The sequence below is a fragment of the Etheostoma spectabile genome, chromosome 12, assembly GCF_008692095.1.
Source record: "Etheostoma spectabile isolate EspeVRDwgs_2016 chromosome 12, UIUC_Espe_1.0, whole genome shotgun sequence".
NCBI lineage: Eukaryota > Metazoa > Chordata > Actinopteri > Perciformes > Percidae > Etheostoma > Etheostoma spectabile.
The window spans coordinates 9,313,556-9,335,547 of record NC_045744.1 but is presented as its reverse complement, the minus strand read 5'-3'; the positions used below and the strand labels follow the sequence as shown (position 1 = coordinate 9,335,547).

The 21,992-nt window shown below is 41.5% G+C and overlaps 2 protein-coding genes across 2 annotated transcripts; both read right to left on the bottom strand.

Annotated features, from left to right (window-relative positions):
* Positions 1–39: 39 nt before the first annotated feature.
* Positions 40–11,471, bottom strand: dhx30 (DEAH (Asp-Glu-Ala-His) box helicase 30). The gene is given in 19 exon segments (XM_032531551.1): positions 40–694; positions 2,940–3,079; positions 3,166–3,269; positions 3,686–3,843; positions 3,970–4,129; positions 4,261–4,454; positions 5,186–5,267; positions 5,398–5,604; positions 5,700–5,875; positions 5,988–6,092; positions 6,194–6,272; positions 6,377–6,760; positions 7,907–8,378; positions 8,599–8,741; positions 8,831–8,980; positions 9,564–9,833; positions 9,952–10,062; positions 10,861–10,997; positions 11,204–11,471. Coding segments are annotated over 19 exon segments (3,504 nt in total). The 5' UTR covers positions 11,376–11,471; the 3' UTR covers positions 40–434.
* A 1,986-nt stretch (positions 11,472–13,457) lies between these two features.
* On the bottom strand, positions 13,458–21,699 carry wrnip1 (WRN helicase interacting protein 1). Its single transcript, XM_032531548.1, is given in 9 exon segments — positions 13,458–14,058; positions 14,183–14,262; positions 15,049–15,087; positions 15,090–15,203; positions 16,661–16,878; positions 18,302–18,540; positions 19,261–19,455; positions 20,838–21,267; positions 21,269–21,699. Coding segments are annotated over 9 exon segments (1,815 nt in total). The 5' UTR covers positions 21,487–21,699; the 3' UTR covers positions 13,458–13,776.
* Positions 21,700–21,992: the final 293 nt, after the last annotated feature.

Sequence of the window (21,992 nt, the reverse complement as noted above, 5' to 3'; positions counted from 1 at the left end):
ATTCATCTGCAGTTCAAAGATATATTTAAAAAATATGACCCATTTTCTTCATGTTGGCATGTGAATATTTATTGCAATAAATATGACATCATTTATTGCATGCAGTCTGTTTTAGTTACCTTGGGCTAATCATTCTTTTGAGTTAAATTCAACTTCTGCTTTTCAGAAAGCCTTTATAATAAACCACAGTCCAAAAGTCAAACCAATGGATTACCACAAAGGACTTCTTGATTTACCTCAATAACTAGCATACAACAGTCCACTGAGGACTTCTGCTCTTCAAGAGTCCTGATTAGATCAACACCTACCAACATAAGTTCTCAAACTTGAAAAACAAAACAAAAAATTATACAAATGACATACCATCATTCTCTTTGGTTCCTTTGTACCAGCCAGCAGATCCAACATACATGTGTAGAAAGTGCTCGATTTCATCAATCTACCTCACTGTCACTGTTGTGATTCTCCGCAAAAGGGTTTAAGTCTGTATTGTTGAGCAGCTCTACTAGTAAGGAGATGAGCTTCCCGTCTTGAGAGGAGTTGGTGATTGCGTTTCTGGGATTGTTGAGGTTGCGGTACAGCATGGTCTGAATGGAAGTGCGCAGCTCCCACAGCAGCTCCCAGGTCCCAACTGACAACTCACAGCGCACCAGAGAGCGTCCAGAAAATGATACTTCCACTCGGTCTCCTTTCACTGGGACATGGGAGAAAGGACAGAGAGTTATTTGTGACAAGAGATTTACAGCAAGTCTGGGAATCTACAGTAAGAGGGTTATCATATTTGCTATAAAAAGGAGCTGCACCTCTATGTACAGAAGTGAGGAAAAAGAGTGAAAATAACACTGATGTTAACACTTGATTTATTTGTTTGTTTTTCTTTATCCTATTAGCTAGATAAAGTAGGATGTAAATTGGAGTAGTATTTTTGTATTATTTAAATACAACACACACACCAAACCCACGGGGCTCCAAAAGGGGACTCCATAGTTCTGCTGGGGACTTCAACACACACGTGGGTGATGATGGAGATATTTGGAGAGGCGTGATTGGGAGGAACAGCCTCCCTGATCTAAACCAGAGTGGTTGTCTGTTGTTGGACTTCTGTGCTAGTCATGGATTGTCCATAACACACACCATGTTGCAACATAGGGATGCTCATAAGTGTACGTGGTACCAGAGCACCCTAGGCCAAGGTCATTGATCGATTTTATATTTATATTGAGTTAGGTCAGGGGGTGGGGGAAGACTCCGGGCAGACCCGGTAAGCCCAAACGGGTAGTGCGGGTAAATTGGGAACGTCTGGAGGAGGCCCCTGTCCAACGGACTTTAAACTCACACATCCGGCGGAGCTTTTCGTGCATCCCTTTGGAGGCTGGGGGCATTGAACATGAGCGGACAATGTTCAAAGTTTCCATTGCTGAAGCTGTGGCGGGGAGCTGTGGTCTTAGGTGACTCAAGGGGCGGTAACCCACGAGCACCCTAGTGGACACCGGTCGTCAGGGAAGCCGTCCGATTGAAGAAGGAGTCTTTTCGGGATATGTTATCCCAGAGGACTCCAGAGGCAGCTGCAAGATACCAATGGGCCCAAAGGGCTGCGGCCTCTACCATGACAGAGGCAAAGCAGCGGGTGTGGGAGAAGTTCGGAGAAGACATGTAGAAGGACTTTCGGTCGGCACCAAGGTGCTTCTGGAAAACCGAGGAATCATCCAAGCTGTGTACAGTAAGGATGGGAAGTTGTTGACCTCAACTGAGGCGGTAATAGAGCGGTAAAAAGAGCACTTTGAGGAACTCCTAAATCCAGCTGACACGTCCTCTGCGGTAGAGACAGAGCTGGAGGACGATGGGGGATTGTTGTCAATTTCCTTGGTGGAAGTCGCTGATGTAGTCAAACAACTCCACAGTGGCAAAGCCCCAGGGATTGATGAGATCCGTCCAGAAATGCTGAAAGCTCTGGGTGTGGAGGGGCTGTCTTGGATGACACACCTCTTCAACATTGCGTGGAAGTCTGGGACAGTGCTCAGGATCTCATCGCTGTTTTTTGCAGATGATGTGGTCCTGATGGCATCATCGGTCTGTGACATTCAGCACTCACTGGATCGGTTTGCAGCCGAGTGTGAAGCTGCTGGGATGAGGATCAGCACCTCTAAATCTGAGGCCATGGTTCTCAGCAGGAAATCGATGGAGTGCTTTCTTCAGGTATGGAATGAGTCCTTACCCCAAGTGAAGGAGTTTAAATACCTTAGGGTCTGGGGCAAATGAGGGGACCATGGAGCGTGAGATTGGTGGGAGAATCGGAGCAGCGGGTGCGGTATTACATTTAATTTATCGCACCATTGTGATGGAAAAGAGAGCTAAGCCAGAAGGCAAAGCTCTCTATTTACCAGTCAGTTTTCATTCCTACCCTCACCTATGGCCATGAAGGCTGGGTCATGACCGAAAGAACGAGATCCAGGGTACAAGGGTCCGAAATGGGTTTCCTCAGGAGGGTGGCTGGCGTCTCCCTTAGAGATAGGGTGAGAAGCTCAGTCATCAGAGAGGAACTCGGAGTAGAGCTGCTGCTCCTTCGCATCAAAAGGAGCCAGTTGAGGTGGTTCGGGCATCTGGTAAGGATGCCTCCTGGGCGCCTCCCTAGGGAGGTGTTCCAGGCACGTCCAGCTGGAAGGAGGTCTTGGGTAAGACCCAGGACTAGGTGGAGTGATTATATCTCCAAACTGGCCTGGGAACACCTCAGGATCCCCCAGTCGGAGCTGGTTGATGTGGCTCGGGAAAGAGAAGTTTGGGGTCCCCTGCTGGAGCTGCTACCCTTGCGACCCGATACCGGATGAAGATGGATGGGTGGATAGATGAAATTGCATTTCAGTCCCAATTATGAGGTTGTTTTGCCCTCCAATCCCAGCACCTACAAACATATAGTGCCTGTGTTCTAGAAACTGTCCTACCTGTCTCTGTGAGATCACAGTCTGTGAGCAGCAACAGTGCGAGTGGATGAACTGTAGAAGAGTCTCGGATGAAAACGTTCCCGTTGGACTGGATTGCGCTAAAGAAGGTCAACCAGCGACTAGGGAGATCTTCTTTTCCCCTACAACACAAAGTTGCACACTTATTTTAAATCCACACCATGAAAGTAAAAACCTGCTGCAGTTGAATTCTGGAGTGTGTTCAAACCTGTTCACTGAGGCGCGGTGAAGCAGTACGGGCCCACTGACTGTGCGGAAACACGTTTTGTTGGGGCGAAAGCGCCCTCCTTTGGTCACAACACCTTTCTTCACCTAAGAGAAAAGTTAGTGTTGTATAAATGTTTTCATCCATGTGATGCTGGAACATTTAAAGTTGGCTTTGACCCAAACAGGAGCAAGTAGCCTTTAGAAAGACGACCATGACAAAAGCTGGATCTAACTTGAATATAATAGAATTGTATTTACAACTTAGAAACGTCACCACAAGAAAATTGGAGACAATCTAGCCTGACGTCATCATACTCAGATTCTAGTCAGAATACGAACAAACTTCCCAATCTCAAATGTTGTAGGCGGGGCTAAGTTTGGCTGCCATCCAGGTTACTCCACTACAACAGTTAGGGCCAATATTTAGATCTCACAATTCTAGCATCACCCTTTGATGCAGCAAAGCAGGAAATAGAATGTATAGAGTAGGATTATAATCAGACTCCTTTCTTGCTATGTACCTGAATGAGGTTGGGATAGAGTCCAGCCAGGAGCACAGCTTTAAGCAGCTCATCTTGGTTGCTGTGCTCGTTGTAGAGAGAAGTGTGATGCTGGCACTCATTGGCACGAGACACCAGCTCTGCTTCATGCAGGTTCTCGCTGAACTGAGAAATGAGACCTGCAGTGCGACGGCACAACAGAAATTGTTATGTGAAGCATAATGAATAAAAGAAGCAGTGATTTTTAAATTACAACAATGTACTGAGGCAATGTATAAATTCATGTTTGTACACTTCAAACTAACCATTGATGAATCGAAGGCTGAACTTTGACAATGTGTGTTTGTACAGATATTCATCCCTGTCTTCTCTGTCCCCCTCCTGCTGAACTCTCCTCCAGCCCGACACAGCTCTGACGAACGCCAAATAGTCACTGCAGCTGGAGCTGCTCAGAGCATTTTTAGCCTGGACAATCAGAACCCAGACGACCGAATGATAACCAATTACTACGTGATTACACTCTGTGCTGCTGTACAAAGTAAGGTATGTTATTTTACAACCAGGTGGATCAACAGGTGGGTGTTTAAACATCTCACCTTGTGAACAAGAGCTCTGTTCTGCAGGCTGTTGTAAAAAGGGTCTCTGGTCAGACAGGCAGCTACAGACAGCATGGGCAGAACACATCTGAACATGGCACTGAGGACCAGCACTTTGCCCAGACGAGGGTCACACGACATGCAGGCAACACGCTCTCCTAAAGGTGTCAGGGTTTCTGTCTTGTCCAGAACTCCTACAAAAGTAAAAAATTGACACTCGTTTTTTTTAAGAAAGTAGAAGTTGTTTATTCAGTTATCATAAAACAATTGTAAATATCACAGTGTAAACTCTTGAATAGTGACTGAAAAAGTCTGTCCTATGTTCTTATCAATTATATCTACCCACATCAAAGGAAAATCAAATGAAGAAACCAAGATATTAATAAGGAAACAAAGACATATAAACAAAGACATAGACTAGATGTATTTTTCACATTTGTAACCCTTAGTAAGAGCATTACAAAACATTTTTTTGATAATCAAGAGTTGCACAGTTGTAAATTAAAACCCTCCGAGGTCAAAGGAGATAGATAAATTAAACAGCACATGCAAACATAAAATTCATACATAAATATACAGAATCTCAATACTCAATTATTGAAAAGTTAAAGCCCAAAATGCAACCTAGGGTCTTTTTGTGAATGTACCCAAGTCAAACTTTTGTTTAAAAGCATATTTCGGACGGAAGCACCACTTTCAAGATTTATCGTATCTTGTTTTTTGGTCAGATGGCCTTTTGAATGGGAGTGTAGGGGCACTTCTATGATAGCATCAAAATCGTTATTTTTAAAAACACTAATGCAAACAGTTTATTAATGAGAATAAGACACAAAAGTGTAAATGAAAATTATTCTAACAGTTGCATTTTGGCGAGAGTTACGCTTTAAGACACACAAGATGACTCAAAGGCCTGAGCATCACTCACCAATGTCTTGTAGATTTTGGACAGCATCTCTTACAGATTTTTGCTCTGGACTGTCCAACACTTGTGATAAGAAATCTACAGCCTACACACAGACACACACACACACAAAATGATGATTGGAAAATTGACATCACATACTTTATATCAGAAATACATTAAATAGCAGGTTAAAAAACAAACACCAAAGTCACTGTCCCCCCCTTCCATAATACCTTGCAGTTAGGACTGTGGATTTTGGCTTGCACTACTAAACTTTCCAACGGGGTGCGCAGGATCTCAGGGATGGGGAAGGGAGTCATGGATTCCAGCTGCTTCCGTGGGAACAGGTGGTAGGAATGTCCTGGCTGACACCGCCCTGCTCTCCCTTTTCTCTGAGTGACATTGGAATGAGATATCCAAACTGTGTCCAAACAGGAGACCTAGAAAACCAAAATGGAACTGATTGGATTATTCTCCAACAACAAATCACAAGCTTAGAATTTGAAGATCTAAAATGGCTTATGATGAAACAGACCTTAGTCCGTGGGTCATAATTTTGTTCTTTGTGAGTTCCTGCATCCACCACATGGACGATGTCATCTATGGTGATGGAGGTCTCAGCAATGTTGGTTGTGAGGACAATCTTCCTCTGGCCCACTTGGGGGCGCTGGAACACAGCCTGCTGGTCTGCTACTGATAAACTAGAGTGCACTAAAAAAAAAAAAAGAAAAAAAAAATAATAGGACAATGAATAGTAAAATCCAATCTCTACATTTGGAAGACAAATGACCAGTCTTTTCTTAATCTGTCTGTACTCCCTTACATGGTACGATCATCTGTGAGCCTGAGGAAAAGTGGCGCCTCCCTTCCAGTTTCTCTTGAACAGCCCTGATGTCCTGCCATCCAGGGAGGAAACACAACACTGCACCTAAAGCATGAGGGCAAAGAATATTTTACAAAGACATCATCCCAAACACCACTATAAAAACATGGGTGAGAGTATGGAGAGTTAGTCAGTTAGTTAGTTACCTGGCTCTCTGCATTGGTCAATGTGCTCGATTACATCAGCTATTAAATCTATATCTGGTGCAACATCGTCTCTTCCTCCCTTAAACAAGATAAAATGTAAAGTCATTAGACACAGGATAAGAGAAAACAAACATATGTACAAGACACAATAAAGTGAGAACACATTACAGACTCCAGTCTCACCTGCTTGTCTGTCTCCACTCTCTTTTGGGCTGGCAGTGGTCGTCCCATCTCTCTCAGCACATCCTCCAGGTATCTGTCCTTCACAGGGTGCATGAATCCAGGCACTTTAACAATTGGGCAGCCCCCAAAGTAGTGGGACAGCCTCTGCTTGTCCCCAGTAGCGCTCATAAGCACCACTCGTAGGTCAGGGTTCTCCTTTAAGCTGGAGCGCAGCAGAGCCAGCAGCAGGTCTGTGTTGATGTCCCTCTCGTGAACCTCATCCACCACCACATGGCTGATTCCCTTCAGGGACGGGTTCGACTGCAGCTTCCTCAGCAGAACACCCACTGTGAGGAAGAGTAAGGCTCCTCCGCTCTGCTCTGGTGGTCGGCTCTCAAGTCTCACCTAAGCACAGAAAAGAATTACATACTTCCTGTACAAAAAACATAACAAATATTCAGATTTATCCACTAATGTGAATAAACATAATAACAATAGCACAACACAGGAAGGAACAAGCTCTACTAGTCACATTTTTGTTATGCATCTTGAATTATTTGATGGTGCCACCAGCCTGGAATCCAAATGGTGGACAAGGTACCATTCATCTGGGTTAAGGGTTTTTCTATTTCTGCAATTTCTCCTTTTACGCCACTACTACACAAATCAGCATAGAATAGATGGAATTGTTGGAAACAGTTTTTGAAAGTATACGCAATAAGGACTAGGCTTAGGTATTGTTTGGATTTTTATGATTCCGAACCGGTACTTTTAAAACAATTCCAATTCCTAAAATTAGCCCACATTTCCAGCAGCTAGCTATCGATAGAGTACAGAGAAAGTGTGATATTTTTACATCCACTTCAGAGTGAGAGAGGTAAAATATTTCAGTTGACACATTAAGTGGAACCAAAACGAGAAATCAAAATTTGCGTTCTGATCGGTTGCGACCTATTAGCTGTGGATATTCTGTGGGTCCAGTCTTTGCACAATTGTTAGGATACAGAAGTTCATGCTCAAGATTGATGAATATTTATTAACACATAATCCTATATACACACACTAAGGCTGCACAATTAATCGCAATTTTATCCAAATAACAATATGGAGTAGTGCAATAGCCCAATCACAGAGGGGTACAATATTTTTTTAGAAGGCAAAATTTGTGTCAAACCATTCTGAATGTATTCTGAGTATTTAGGTGCTGCAGAGAACATCTTTGTTTGGTACAGATCCTCGCAAAAATTACACTATAATCATTTTAATATTTTAAGATTGAATATTAGTCAATGAAAATGGGAATAATGATACAAACATGATCGTTTCCTACAAAATATCGTAAATCATATTGCAAGTGCAATATGACTCAAAATAATCACAATTGCATATTTTCCTCATATAGTGCAGCCCTACCACACACACAAACACACTCACTCTCTCTCTACCATGAGGTGCTCCCTCTAAGGGGTATAGCTCATTGTTGCTCGTTATAGACAAAATACAAACATGCACTAAATAACAAACATATGTATAACCTAAACTTGTATCTACCTGATATCCCACACAGTTTTTTAGAGCTGGACCCATTTCAAGAGCAACACGATGGGCCACGGACACAGCGCTGATCCGACGAGGCTGGGTGACCACGATGTTGCACTCAGCCCCCTCACCACCTCTCACGGACTCCTCCAGCAGGAAGCGGGGGATCCGTGTCGTTTTCCCACATCCCGTTTCACCAGCGATCACAACCACCCTGGAAGACTGCACTGCCGAGATCACGCGCTGACGATGGGCATCGACTGGGAGCTCCACACTCAGCCCAGGATTCGCCATCTCCCATTTCTCCTGCAGGTGGGTGCTGAGCTGCTGGGCGTCATGTTCAGACAAAGGTCTGTACGGCCTGCCTGTGATGGCATCTGTCAAGTTCTCCTCTTCATCCTCCTGGTTCACTGTCTGCTGTCCTCTCGCTTCTTCCTCCTCCCAAAGCTTCTGTACTTCTGTTGCCACCGGGTACTGTTATAAAGATGAGGTGTTTGTTTTGACATAACATTGAACTGAACTGAATGTAACAGGTTTGACTAGCAACAGACTGGACATCCCCAAAAAATTGTTGCTGTATTAACTTTCCTGAGACGTCAACAGATTATATGTGTCCACAAACCTTTGGCCATGTAGTGCACTTAAACACATGATGAGAAAATGTCTTCTATCGTCCATATATGAGACTAGACTTACCTGTGCGGTAGTCTCTCATGTGTTCCTTCAGGTATTCCGGAACTTCCAGGGGGAGAGGGCGTCTCTCTCGCTCTCCAGCCTCCCTCACCTTCTCTTGGTGGTATTTAGCATGGCTGAGCGGGTTGTTGTCTTTATCCAGCAGCTCCAGCTCCTGGACCAGGTGACGTGATGCATGTTTTAACACAGCTCCAAACATATAGGTAAAACGATATAATAGTCTTTTCACAAAGTTATCCTCACCTTAAGTTTCATGCAGGCAAGAGCTGCAGCTCTCTTCTCGGCGGTCACTCGATTGCTCGCTGTGGCAGAGAACGTCATCTCTTTCGGCCAGTGCAGAGTCAGGTCACACTTCTTTAGCTTTCCTCCTGTTGTTCTGAACTGCGTTAGCTCCTGTAAATATATGGATGACATACAGTTTAGTAGGAATAGTGAATTTCTTTTTTTAAAAATCGTAGGTATTGGGGTTGTTTTTAAAATTTTTAATTTTTAAAATTGATTCTTTTCCCTTCTTTATCCTTATTTTTTAACCAATGAGTCACCTAAATATTTTCTGTTTATACAGTACCGCTGACGGCGACTACATCAAATCGGTTCTCTGACGGAGGGAAGAAAATGCAAAAACAAATCCATGTTATGTAATTATTTGTAAATGAAATTAATTGTTAGATTGACTGACATGTGATGTGCATTCTTCTTAGAAAACAATTAGTTTTTAGAAATGTCTCATGATACATTTTCTCTAGAAGTGTTTTTGACTTTTGTTTTTATTCAAGAAGGAAAAGAAAATCGCACTACTTAATACTATCAAATCGCAATGAATGAAAACCACAATACTAATCAAATCGGCACCAATCTATCGTGAAAAAAATCGTATCGGAAAAAAAGCATATCGTCCCAACCCTACAGTTTAGAATACAGTACTAAAGACTCACAAGCTTAGCTTTTATTGTGAAAAGAGTAAAGAGCTACCAACCCTGATTCGGTTGGACGACGTGGCCACCTGGATGACCCTAGTGAGGAGAGATTTAGGTTGTGGAAAGAGGGAAAGAGCTTCAGAGATGTTGGACTGGTCTTCTTTGGAAGGCAGCAATTGGTTTTGTTCATCTGGTTTCGCTCTAGACACAAGGACATTCTCTGTCAATGGGTCTTCTTCGTTATCATGAAGGTGGGATTGTAACCCTCCTGTCACCCTGCCAGTTCTCTTCCCAGGGAGCTGATTATTTGGACCAATGACACCCATTTCCTACACAGAAACAGGCAGACAGACAGACAGGCAGATAATCAAATGTTACTACAGATTGGTAGGACTAAATGCAAAGGTGTGTCTATACTTTACACAGTCTGAGGTCATTGTAGCTTACTCTGAGCTTGAAACAAGCAGCTGCAGCAGCAAACCGTTCTGCATCGATCTTCTTGGAGGCAAACCCCTCCTCTTCAATCTTGCAAGGCCACAGCAGTGTGACAGTGGCTTTCTACATAACCAAGTTAAAAATACATAAGCATTATTATGTGAGACATAAGCTAAGAAACACTAAGAAAGCTCCGGGAAATGCCCAATGACATGCAACAACATACTTTACATTTTGGTTTGATATATTTTGAATTGTTATCTGTGTTTTACTTTCTTTACATAAATTGGTGCCTATTAAGTCCTATTAAGTCGTTGATGCTCAAAGCTTCCCTGGGGGAGGACACCCAGACCCCCCACTATGATATCTCCCCAAAGGCAGATTCTGGTCTTATATATATATATATATATATATATATATATATATATATATACATACATACATACATACATACATACACACACACTGTACAGTATATTAGGGCTGGGCAATATATCATTATATTATTATGATATGAGACTAGATAGCATCTTAGATTCTGGATATTGTAATATTGTGATATGACATAAGTGGTGGTTTTTCCTGGTTTTAAAGGCTGCATTACAGTAAAATTATGCACTTTTCTGAACTTACCAGACTGTTCCAGCTGCTCTATTATTTGCCTTTTCCCCACTTAGATATTATGTCCACATTACTGATGATTATTCATCTAAAATCTAAGTGTGAAGATATTTTGTTAAAGCACTATTTGTCGACCCCAGAACATCGGCGCAATATCGAGATCGAGGTATTTGGTCAAGCACATTAGTGATATCTGATGTTCTCCCAATCGCCCAGCCCTACAGTGTACCCACTACAATACATTAGACACACTCCTGACATGATCCCCCCCCCCCCAATCTCTATGACTTTTGTTCTTACCTTGACACCCGCATGTTCCGTGCAGGTGTACTGGATGAGCTGGGAAAGGTCGTTGACTCCCAGTGAACGGCACAGGGTGTTATTTAACAGACCTTTAGGATCTGGAAACTCCTTCAGGAGGTTTGGGCTCACGTTATCTAAAAAGGTAAAAACAAAGGTCACACGCACTGCAAGGTTAACGATATTTTATTTGCACCTTAAACTCAGGTAAACTGGAAAGAAAAAGACCTCAAATTAACAGCACGAATGTTGTGTTTTTACACGATGGATGTCCTTGAGGTTTTGCGCTGCTGCGAGCTGTCACCTGTTAGCTAAACTGGCTAACTGCTAACTCTTCACTCACCTCGTTGAGTCTGTTCATATGATGTCCCTTGTTCCTGAAAGCTTCGTGCTTTTGCCCTATACCACCGCACTTCGCTGCTCCAGTTGGACGCTGTTTTGCCTCCCGTATAAACACATTTGCCAACATTACACAACGCTCTGAGCCGCACGAGTAAAACACCGGGCAGCGCCATCTTTAAACTACAATTTCTTCTTCTGGGCACCGCGCTGAACTAGACTCCAGCGACACCCTCTGGCAGAAATGTAAATTATTATTATAAATCTATCCTCTTACTGTAAATTTATAATATTCAGTCTTCTTTAATTTGAAAACGATATTAATGAATTAATCCTAATTTACATAGTAAAATTGATTATCTGTTCCTTAAATACCCACATATGCTTTTTAAAGCTATATTCATTAACAATTTTAGTAAATCAAAAGTGGTGCACGACTTTCCCTTTAATTTACACATTAATTTTAAATGTTTCACAATACCTTGATGAAAAGCCATAAATAATCAAGTAAAGCAGATTTTAAGGGTTACATGACATACATAGTGAATATTTGTCAAATCCCTTAATAATCACATTTTGTTACATTTTGAGGTTAGAGCATGAGTGCACTAGATTTCAATTTTTAAACATATGAACAAGCTTTTAATTTTCAATCCAGATTCCATGGATGCAAGGTGATTCTTGGTTGTCTCGTCTTGTGGGTAGGTTATTTATTTTCCCTTCTCAACATAACCACTCCAGCACTCCAGATCTGTGGTGATTATTAAGAAACAGTAAACATGCCCTTGAAAAACTCAGAACAGCTGACTAAATAAATGGTTTAAATAAAAATACATCAAACAACATTAAATTACTGATGTGTATTTCTTCGTTATTTCTTCTATAATGTAGGAATGACATTGCCCTGCTTAAGCTGGAGAAAAGTGCTGTTGTCAATGACAAGGTTCAGCCAACTTGCCTGCCACGGCATGGTTCCACTCTCGCCCACAACCAGTCGTGCTATGTCACAGCCTAGGGTCGTTTCTACTGTAAGACCTGCCGCCAAGTCTGCCAACACCCAGCTCATGTGGGGTGAAGTTGTCCACTATTATGTAAAACAAATATATTATCACGACACTACAGCAGGCCCCACTTCCTGTGGCGGATCACAATATCTGTAGTCAAAGTGACTGTGAGGCGGCTCAGCAAAGGCGACTTGGGTCTGTGCAGGTGGAGAGCACGTCAGCATTCCACGTCAAGAACAACCATGCAACTCCATGCTTAGTTGTTAGTCTGCCGTTATCTTCCAGGGTGAATCTGGAGGCCTTCTGAACTGTGAGGGCAGAGGCGGGAAGTGGTATGTGCAAGGTTTGACTAGTGTGACTAGTTTTGTGAATGGACAGGGATAGGGATTTGATGGTATGAAAATTGAACCTCACGTTTATAGTGACCAAATTATCATGGTTTTCGGTAATATTGCGCTATTTTTTTTTAAGTGTGTTCAATGCCTTTAGCAGCAACTTATTCCTTGCACGTTCTGCAGACAGGACAACCATCTTAAATCAACTGTCCTTCGGCATTCTTAAAATAACCAAAATATGTCCATACTTCTTCAGACTTAGTCCTCTTAGAGGGCTGATAAATGTCCTGCGCGCTGTTATCTCCTCCTTCCGCCATGATTCCAACTTCAAGAAAGGCAGGTTGTGGGCTACGCAGTGCGCCTGCGCGGCATCTTCAGGAGACTCGGATGAAGCTGGGATGGGAAGGATTAAACACATGGTTTTTGACACCTTGGTAATCCACCGTGATAATGACATTTAAAATGAAAAACGGTAATTGTCAACATTTTTATCTTGGTTTACCGTTACAGTGGTAATTGTTACACCCTAAGCTGTAATATCCCTTGGAAGCCCACAGTACTTCCTGTGTGGCCACTTTCCTCCCCTGGATCTGTGAGGTGAGGGAAGCCAAATACAGTAAATTGAATTAAGCAACCATGTAACAAATATATGCTTTTTGTGAAATGTACAAACCTAATCTTTGGACCATGGCCCAAAACTGGTTTTCATAACCAAAGCAGCGACTAGACAATAAACTCTAAAATGACATTTTATTATTATATTTGACTTGTTTTTATCAAAATATTTACAGATTATAAAAATATAACATTTATGACATAAAGAAGCAAAACAATACTGGACAACGCTAAAAGGGCAGGATAAAGGTAAACCAACTAACCATTTTAAACATTGGATTATCATTTAAAGAAATACAAAGACTGTACTTTGTTATTCATTTCAACAGATTAGGACTTTTATTTTTTAACATACTGTATCTTGAAGTACTGTAAATGGTTAGTGTATCCTTTATGTGTTTGAAAACAGCTGACTAAAGTTAAATTGGAGATACATTTGAATGTAAAATGATAGTACTGACGGTTTACAGCGAACAATCAATTAATGAAAAGACATGTAAAAGTCCTAACGGTAACTTTCAATTTGGATCAGTAGCAACATAAAACTTAGATCATATCCTAACAACTGATTCAACCATTCAGCAGCCTTGGTTTCTAACCTGTTACAGTATTGCAACAGATCCTCATGGGTCGGAAGGTGTCCAGGTAAAGAAGTTGATTCCCTGCAGCTCATCAGGTAAGTACTCCTGCTCTACGGTGCCGCTGAAGGCTGGGTTGTATTTGTAGCCTTTAGCGTAGCCCAGTGTTTTCATCAGCCTGGTGGGGGCGTTGCGAAGGTGCAGGGGGACAGAGGGCAGAGGGCCTTTGTGATTTCTCAAACATGCCTTCACATTAGCATAAGCCTTGTAGATATCCACAGATTTGGGTGCTCGTGCCAGATACACAACACACTGAGCCAGGATCACCTGTTGACCAGCAACAGAGGTAAAGACAGTGGGATGTAAGCTGTATGTAGCAGCTATTGTAAGACTGACTGAAAACCAGGTTTATATGACTCCAAACCATCATTGATTGGTCAGGTAAGCCTACCTCACATTCAGGCATCCCGATGAAGTGGCAGGCTTGGAAGGCTGACACAGCTTGAGGAAGAGCGGCGGGGTCTGCCATACCTGAGACATGAGACAAAAGATACATGATACATTTTCTGGCTAAAAATCTTCTCTCTCATTTCTCTTTGAGCATTCAGTGGAGTAAGTATTTTCTCTCTTGCAATAAAATAGTACAAGCTATTTCGATCCAGTGTTCCCATATAATGGTAAGGGACATTTTAATAGGCACTTTGCCAGTCAGGCTATTTAAAAAAGTGTTTAGCTTCTCACACAACATTTGGTACTGTTGTGTGTGAGAAAGTGCTGTACAAGTAATCACTATACTACAACTCCTACGAGTAACTTTCTATTTATGTTTTACTTTTCCAAACAATGTTAAAAAGTGCTTTCACTGTTAATAAGAAACTGTAGCAACTAGTACAATAAAAGCATAATAAAAAAAACATTACATTACGCAGAATAAAACTACATAAATATACACGTAACTGCTGTCTGACAGAACAAGTGAATGAATGAGAAATCAATTGATAAAAACAGAAAAAATGAAAGTTAAAATAGTAACTATAACCTAATAAGATTTAAAAGTAGTAAAGAATTTAGCTGGTTATGAGCTGGGACATCAGAAAGAGACAGACAGTCTTTATTGTATCTCATATAGAGCAACCATTTTAATGATGTTGCACAACCATGCCAAGTTACAACATGATCAGTAAAATATCATCTAAACCTTATATAAAACCCAAAGTGCTGTGGTCTCATTTTTAGAAGTTGGCAGCTGCTTACTAAATGATCATAACACAGTAGATGAATAAATGCAGAGATGATATAATGAATCACTTCACCTACCGACATCCTCGCTGGCAAAGCGGACCAACCTGCGAGCCAATAGAGAGGATCCTCACCGCCCTCTAGCATGCGGCCCAGCCAGTAGAGAGACGCATTCTCATCAGAGCCTCTCATAGACTTATGCAGCGCTGAGATACAGTTATAATGCTCTTCACCTTAGAGTAGCACACGCAAACACATGAAAAGAAGACCCATCATTCTTCATGTGGCATTTCATCAACCATTTTCCAAACATTCTCAATGGTCTGAAGAAACATGCAACACTAAGACTCATCAGACCATATAAAGCCATAATGAGAGGAAGAATACTGTCTCCATTAAGGTCATTTGTTAAGCTGAGGAACAGTTTCATCACCCTGTACAGCAGGGAACAGAACATCTCAGTCTTTTGGGACAGCTGATCTGTTATGCAACAGGACAGTGTTAATGGACAGAGGATGAAACAGTGAGTGGGAGCAGCGTGGGGAAGTGTAAATGATTGCGGTGGCTGAAACTACAGTATAACTATTCTAACTAGGATAAAAAACCTTAAATACACATTGTTTTCATACATTAGTTAGCTATCACAGTTAAGAAAAAGACAAATCATAGTACATTCTAGTTTTATGAATGTACAGCGTACCAATTTTATGCAGTCATAGTTTTATGTATCATTTTGTAAGGACACTGGGGCTCTATTTAAATGTGTGTACTGTGTAATACATGGCACTCCTAAGCAACCGGGAGCACTGCTATAAACACCCCCAGGTTTGCAGGCATTGTGGAGGTTTCTTTTTATCTCTTATCATTAAACACATTTCATCTGAAACCCTGTGACAGGATAGTGAAAGTAATATGATAGGGCAGTAAAGTTCAAAACATCAAGGTATTTCAATGTAATTTAAAGTGAAGGTATTAATGGCAGGTGTTGCTGAGAAGATTGACATATTTGGATTTGTAAAAGTATGTAGCAGTGTGTTAATGTGCAGAAATACTTTTATGAACTGTGTGACACAACCTCTTTCATAATCCTTAAACAGACTTCTTGATTCTGTTAAAGCCATCGTTGTCCCAGGCCTACTATTGCATGAATCCTTTTAAAATGGGCTGAGTTAGTGTTTCAAAATTAGACAGATGTTCTCTAATCTCAAACACGTTTTCCAAATTACAGATTCATTTAATACATTCAGGAGTACTGTGAACAAGGATAGCTCCAGTCTGTCATTATACATTTTTTACATAAAAAAACTGAAAAGTGGATTTTGAAACAGGCTTTCCTAAATTTCAATTTTTCATTAGAGTAAATTAGGTATTTAGCGATAGATTTCAATATGAAAAGGGAAAAAAAACTAAAAACATTTGAACTTACTATCTGCTAATAATTTTTTTTTAACAATACCAAATTTGAAAAAAAAAAAGCAATATCTTTTTCTGATAGTGTTTCACAGTTTTAGCCATTGTTGGTTATACTTACAGAATAACTGCATGGAAGCACACATTTTACAACTTACTATGGTAAATCTATGGTGCCCTAAAGTTGCACAAACCACTTCTCAAATCATTTGGGTTTCCAGAGGTTACCTTTGGTTGGTAACAACTGTAAAATTGACAAAACAAGTACATCTTGGCTTACCAGCTTTGTCATAGAGAATATGGGACCTCTGAAGACCTTCCTTGACGTGGTCTTCCTTCACCAGTATTTCCTGAGAACCTTTTCCTGATGCGTTGGGCCGGGCCGAGCTCACCTGCGCCTGAACAGCCAGCTGCAAACTATTGAGTCCTGCTCTCGCGTCGCCATCACAAAGGTAGGCGATGGTGTCCAGAGCTTTTTGTTCAATGAAAATCTTTGGCCTAGGAGAACATAATGTATATCAGATGTACTGTACTGGTGGTGTCAATACTTTAAAATATACTCAGTTTTTTTGTAAGGAAGCACATACAAATGATAACATATACTTTATCCCAAACATTAATGTTAAGAGAATTTCTACTATTTAACTAGTCTGACAATAAGGTCACTGCAGAATTGTCATATTAATTCAAGGATGCTTACTCAGACAACGTTTTTTTTTTTACAAGGAATCCACCAAGAAAAAACATTTACACTAGATATGCTTGCAGGGGACATCTTATCATCCTTATTTCAAACTGTCGTTTACAGATGAGTCCTCTAGAGGGCGCCACGGTTTTTAGCTCCTCAGAAATCCAAGTGCCTCAAATGGTGACAAAATTTGACCCATGGGCAGCTCTCGTCAGGTATGCACAAGAGACGTCATCCATATCCCTGGTGCATTCCTAAATACTAGCACTTCAACAATTTTCAGTCTGCTCTGATGACTGCCTAACAAAAGCATTTCTCCAATCACAGAAACAAAAAAAACCCACTATTAGTGTGTAGGAAAAAGGTACATTAGACTTGAAACATACAGTATTGGTGTCTACCCAGAAATTCTGAGTATAACAGAGTTATAAAATTGAAAACTAGATTAAAAACAATATACACTCAGTTGCCATTGTCTCTGTTGGGTTATAAAATGAGGTGTTTCTGTTATTTACCTGACCCGGATTGATAAACAGGGTGGACAAAATGATAACAGTTAGTATAACACAATACAATTCAACAGTACCGACACAAGCTACAGCTGTCAAAATGATCATGAAGTTGAATAAGCACCTCTCTAAAACACACGCAACAGAAACTGAACATTATAACTTTCATGAAGGTAGGTTGTATTGCAGGACAGTTTTATTGTATGTTGTATTAACTTCAGTTTAGGTAGGTGTACTACAGTAATAAACTGGGGACTGAGTGTATTTTGTAATTGTGTTCTAAGCTGTGTAGTACAGGTTACTATGGTGATTAATACCGGATAAAAGTGAGCCAGCTTCATTCTGGTTTAAACCCTAAATTAGCTGGCTAACCGTTTCATCTCGCAACATGTTACATGCCTAGATTTCAGTGCATCCAAAACAAACAAAAATCTGACAAAAATATTTGATCATATCTCTGGATTTTCAAATCATCACGTACCAACTGCAGCCAGCAGTTAAGAGCTGTCTTACTGTCTACAACTACAACAGCCAATTCTTTTCTGTCAACATATCAGACCAGAGCTGAGGGGATTGCTGTTGCTCCAACAACTACTAGCACACTCCTCCCATATATTATCTTACAACAGGCCTTTCACTCCATCAAAGGATTTTGAGTTGTCTGGTGATGACACCTGTCCCTGATGTGTGACACTAAGAGCTTTCTCGCCAGGGGTTCACTTACTCAAGACCATCCGATTGGTCTTGATCTTTGGGACTGGCTGGATCTCGTCCCAGGACTTTGATCCCCAGTGTGGCCACGGCCCTGTCCAGGATCAAGCCCATCGCCTCTACAGAGAGCTTCTCCAGAACCAGCACCCTGCATCTGCTCAGCAGGGCAGCATTCACCTGGAAGGACGGATTTTCTGTGGTTGCCCCGATCAGAGTCACCGTCCCACACTCCACGTGAGGAAGAAAAGTGTCCTACAGTTACACAAACAGAGTGGGGAAAAATAAGAGAGCAAATCAAACATGGGAGGAAAAAACAACAATGACCACCTCTGAAATGACAAGATATCAAGAGTAAGTACCGGTATATATTTCACTACTATTGACCAAGCCTCCTGGCTAACTGATTTACCGTCACATAGCACAAGGCTACACAAAGTCTAAATAGTGTTTTCTACAGTCAACCGTTTTTAAGGAATAGAAAGCAGTACAACTCTAAATAAGATACTACCTGCTGGTAATTTTACTGAAAAAAGTGGCTAAAGCTTAAACCTTACCTATTTAAAATGTTGTGAATGTGTTAGAATGTTACAACAGAAAATGTATTTGTGCGACTCGTGATTTAAGTCCTAAAATTAAATAAAAACAATGAATTATCTGTACACACATTCAGTTTTAGAAACAAAAGTGCTGTGGACAATATTTTTATTTTTGGACAGAGCCAGTCTAGCCTTTCACCTTGCTTCCAGTGTTTATGCTAAGCTAAGCTAACCATCTCCCGGTTGTAGCTTCATATTTAACTGCCAGACATGAGAGTGGTGTCAATCATCTTTAAAAAAAAAGGGAATACAACTATCTGATCCAAAGGTCCATGAAAAATACTATCAGTGGTGGGATTTTGGAGTTGCAGCCTACAATACAAACACTGATCAGAGCACATCTTTCTTAATTCATTCATTTGGCTTAATATTCCACCTGTTGGGATTTGTTGAAGCGGTGAATTTCATCAATGAACATGATGGTCTTCCTCTTGCACAGTCGGAGCTCATTCTGCGCCTGCTTGATCACCTCTCGGACGTCATTGGTGGACGCGCTGGTGGCAGACAGAGTGACAAAACGAGCCGTTCCCTTCTTTTTACTGGCGCTGGCAATTATGTGAGCCAGAGTGGTCTGAAAGACAACAACACATACAAAAACAAAATGTAATTAAAACACAGAGCAATGCCTTTTGGAATCTAAATGGGATAAATTATTAGCACCTATTTGGCATCTTCAATCTCCAGTTTTTGAGCCATCCATTTAATTTTCCAGGTCTTATATTTGCACCTTTGAGGGCCTCATAAAAACAAGCTCCAAAAATAACCTTTTAAAAGGTCTTAATTATGAAATATCAGCTCAGTGAGACTACTGACAGAGGGAGATAAAGTGTTCCTAAATCATGTCGACAAAGTCTAAGTATGGCAAACTGGTGTACGACAATCCACGCCAGTAGCTTGGCATGCCTAAGAACTCATTAACATGCTGTATTCAGCTCAGACAAAGAACAGTTGCATATAACAACCTGGCAGCCAGAAAATAAATTACTTACTCTTTCAACGTGCTGTAAAAGTTTCAACTCCCTCTTTATCAAGTGCAAGAGAGGGAAGAGGAATACAACTCTATGCTACTAGCATTGGCACAAACTGGAGCCTGTAACCTGAGTACTGCTAATAGGAACTGCTAGTTGCTGAAGTGATTAGTTGACTGAAAAAAAACTGACAGCAATTTGAATTATTGACCAATGTAATTACCTTTAAAAGGTCCCATGGCATGAAAATTTCACTTTATGAGGTTTTTTAACATTACTATGCGTGCCCCCAGCCTGCCTATTGTCCCCCAGTGGCTAGAAATGGCGATAGGTGTAAACCGAGGCCTGGGTATCCTGCTCTGTCTTTGAGAAAATGAAAGCTCAGATGGGATGATCTGGAATATTGCCCCTTGTGAGGTCATAATAAGCAAGGTTACCTCCCCTTTGCGTGCTTTGCCCAACCATGAGAGAGAGAGAGAGAGAGAGACATCATGGCTTTCAAACCAGCAAAGTGGCAGTTGGTCAAAGCCACACCCCCAGCCTCCACCTTGCCCCCCTTTCTCCTCCTCAAAAGCTACAAACTCAGAAGTGGCACATACTAAGGAAAGCTCATTGTGGGACTGGCTCTAATGGCTGTAATTCCATATAAAGCATCCAAAGAGCACCATAGGACCTTTAAGACCTGTACATACAAGTATGATTTGCATCATCACAGTTTGAGGACCAATCGTTGTCTAACATACAAGTGTGATGTAGAAAGTGCACTAAGTTTAAAATACATTGTGTGTAGAAGTTGAAATGAAAATCGCATATTCATAGATTATTGATTTTTGTAAAAATAAGTAGAAACAAGGTCACTTTTTTAAAGCTTGAGAGAAAACTACAATCAAGCATTACATATAAAACCAATGGGGGACATTAGATAAGGGTAACATTAGGTGATGATGCATCATGGATGCTTCATCTTTAGTCGTCTCCACCCCACCTTTCCGCATCCCGGGGGTCCCCAGAGGAGCAGAGATGGTACTTCCTGGGAGTCCAGAAGTGTCCGGAGGAGAGTTTGCTGGCCCACAACTTTGTTTTGACCAAAGTATTCCTCCAGTGTGTTTGGTCTCAGGGTCTCCGCCAGAGGCTTGTTTATCGTTAGCAGTGTCCGTGGTGATAAACCAGTGGATGTCTTCGAATTCTGTCCATTTAATCCAGAGGTCTGGCTCTTCACGTTATCTGTACTTGGTCCTGGTTCTGGTTCTGCCTCACCCAGCAAATTACGTTTAACTCCCTTGTTGACAGGAGACTGTGTACTTGAAAGTAGCCCGTTCCGTTCACCATGAACTGAAACTTTGCTCTTGTTGGTCTGAAACAGAGAAAACACCGCCGCAGCTGACGGTGCACCAGCCGTGGAGGGGGAGCTGGCCAGTGTTGTTGCCACTGGGGCTGGGTGGCCCAGTCTCCACACGGACGCGAGCTTTCTTTAAAGGAGGTTCGCTTTCGTCTGCTGCTGGCGGACTGCTGTCGGTAACGCTGTCTAGCAGACAAACGTCGAGGTGCCCGTTAATTGTGGCAGGCTCGAAGTCTTTAAAACAAACGGGACATTGCACCGCGTCCGGTGTTGTGGATGTCATCTCGTTCGCCATGTTGATTCCCGCAAAATGTTTAACCTTTCGTCACGTGACGAAACACTGTTTTTATTTTAACCGTTGAACAGTTGTTTTGCCTAAACGTTAAACCAAACGTTCGAATGCGACTTTCACTTTTAAAAAGCTGATCATGACGTTTATTCGAAGAATATGGTAGTTTAACTTTTTAACCGACTTTCATTTCTTCGCTGCCTGTGTAGTGTGCATTCAAGTGCTGATGGGACGGTCCGACATCAGGGAATTTTCTGTCTAGTTTGTGCTTTCGAGACAAACGCTAGTCTACATAAAGACGGACTTTGTCAAATTGGAGTTGGGTTGTTTGTGTTTAACCCATAGACCGTTTTAACCGTTAGGATGGTAAGTTCGGCTAACGTTGCAAATTAAATGCGACTGTAATATTTTTCTTTATTGGAAGTCAATGGAAGGAAGTTTTGTCCTACAGGTTATTGTACGTGGACGCAGCAAATCTCGGTTACTGTGGAGTGTGGACTGGAGCACCTAGG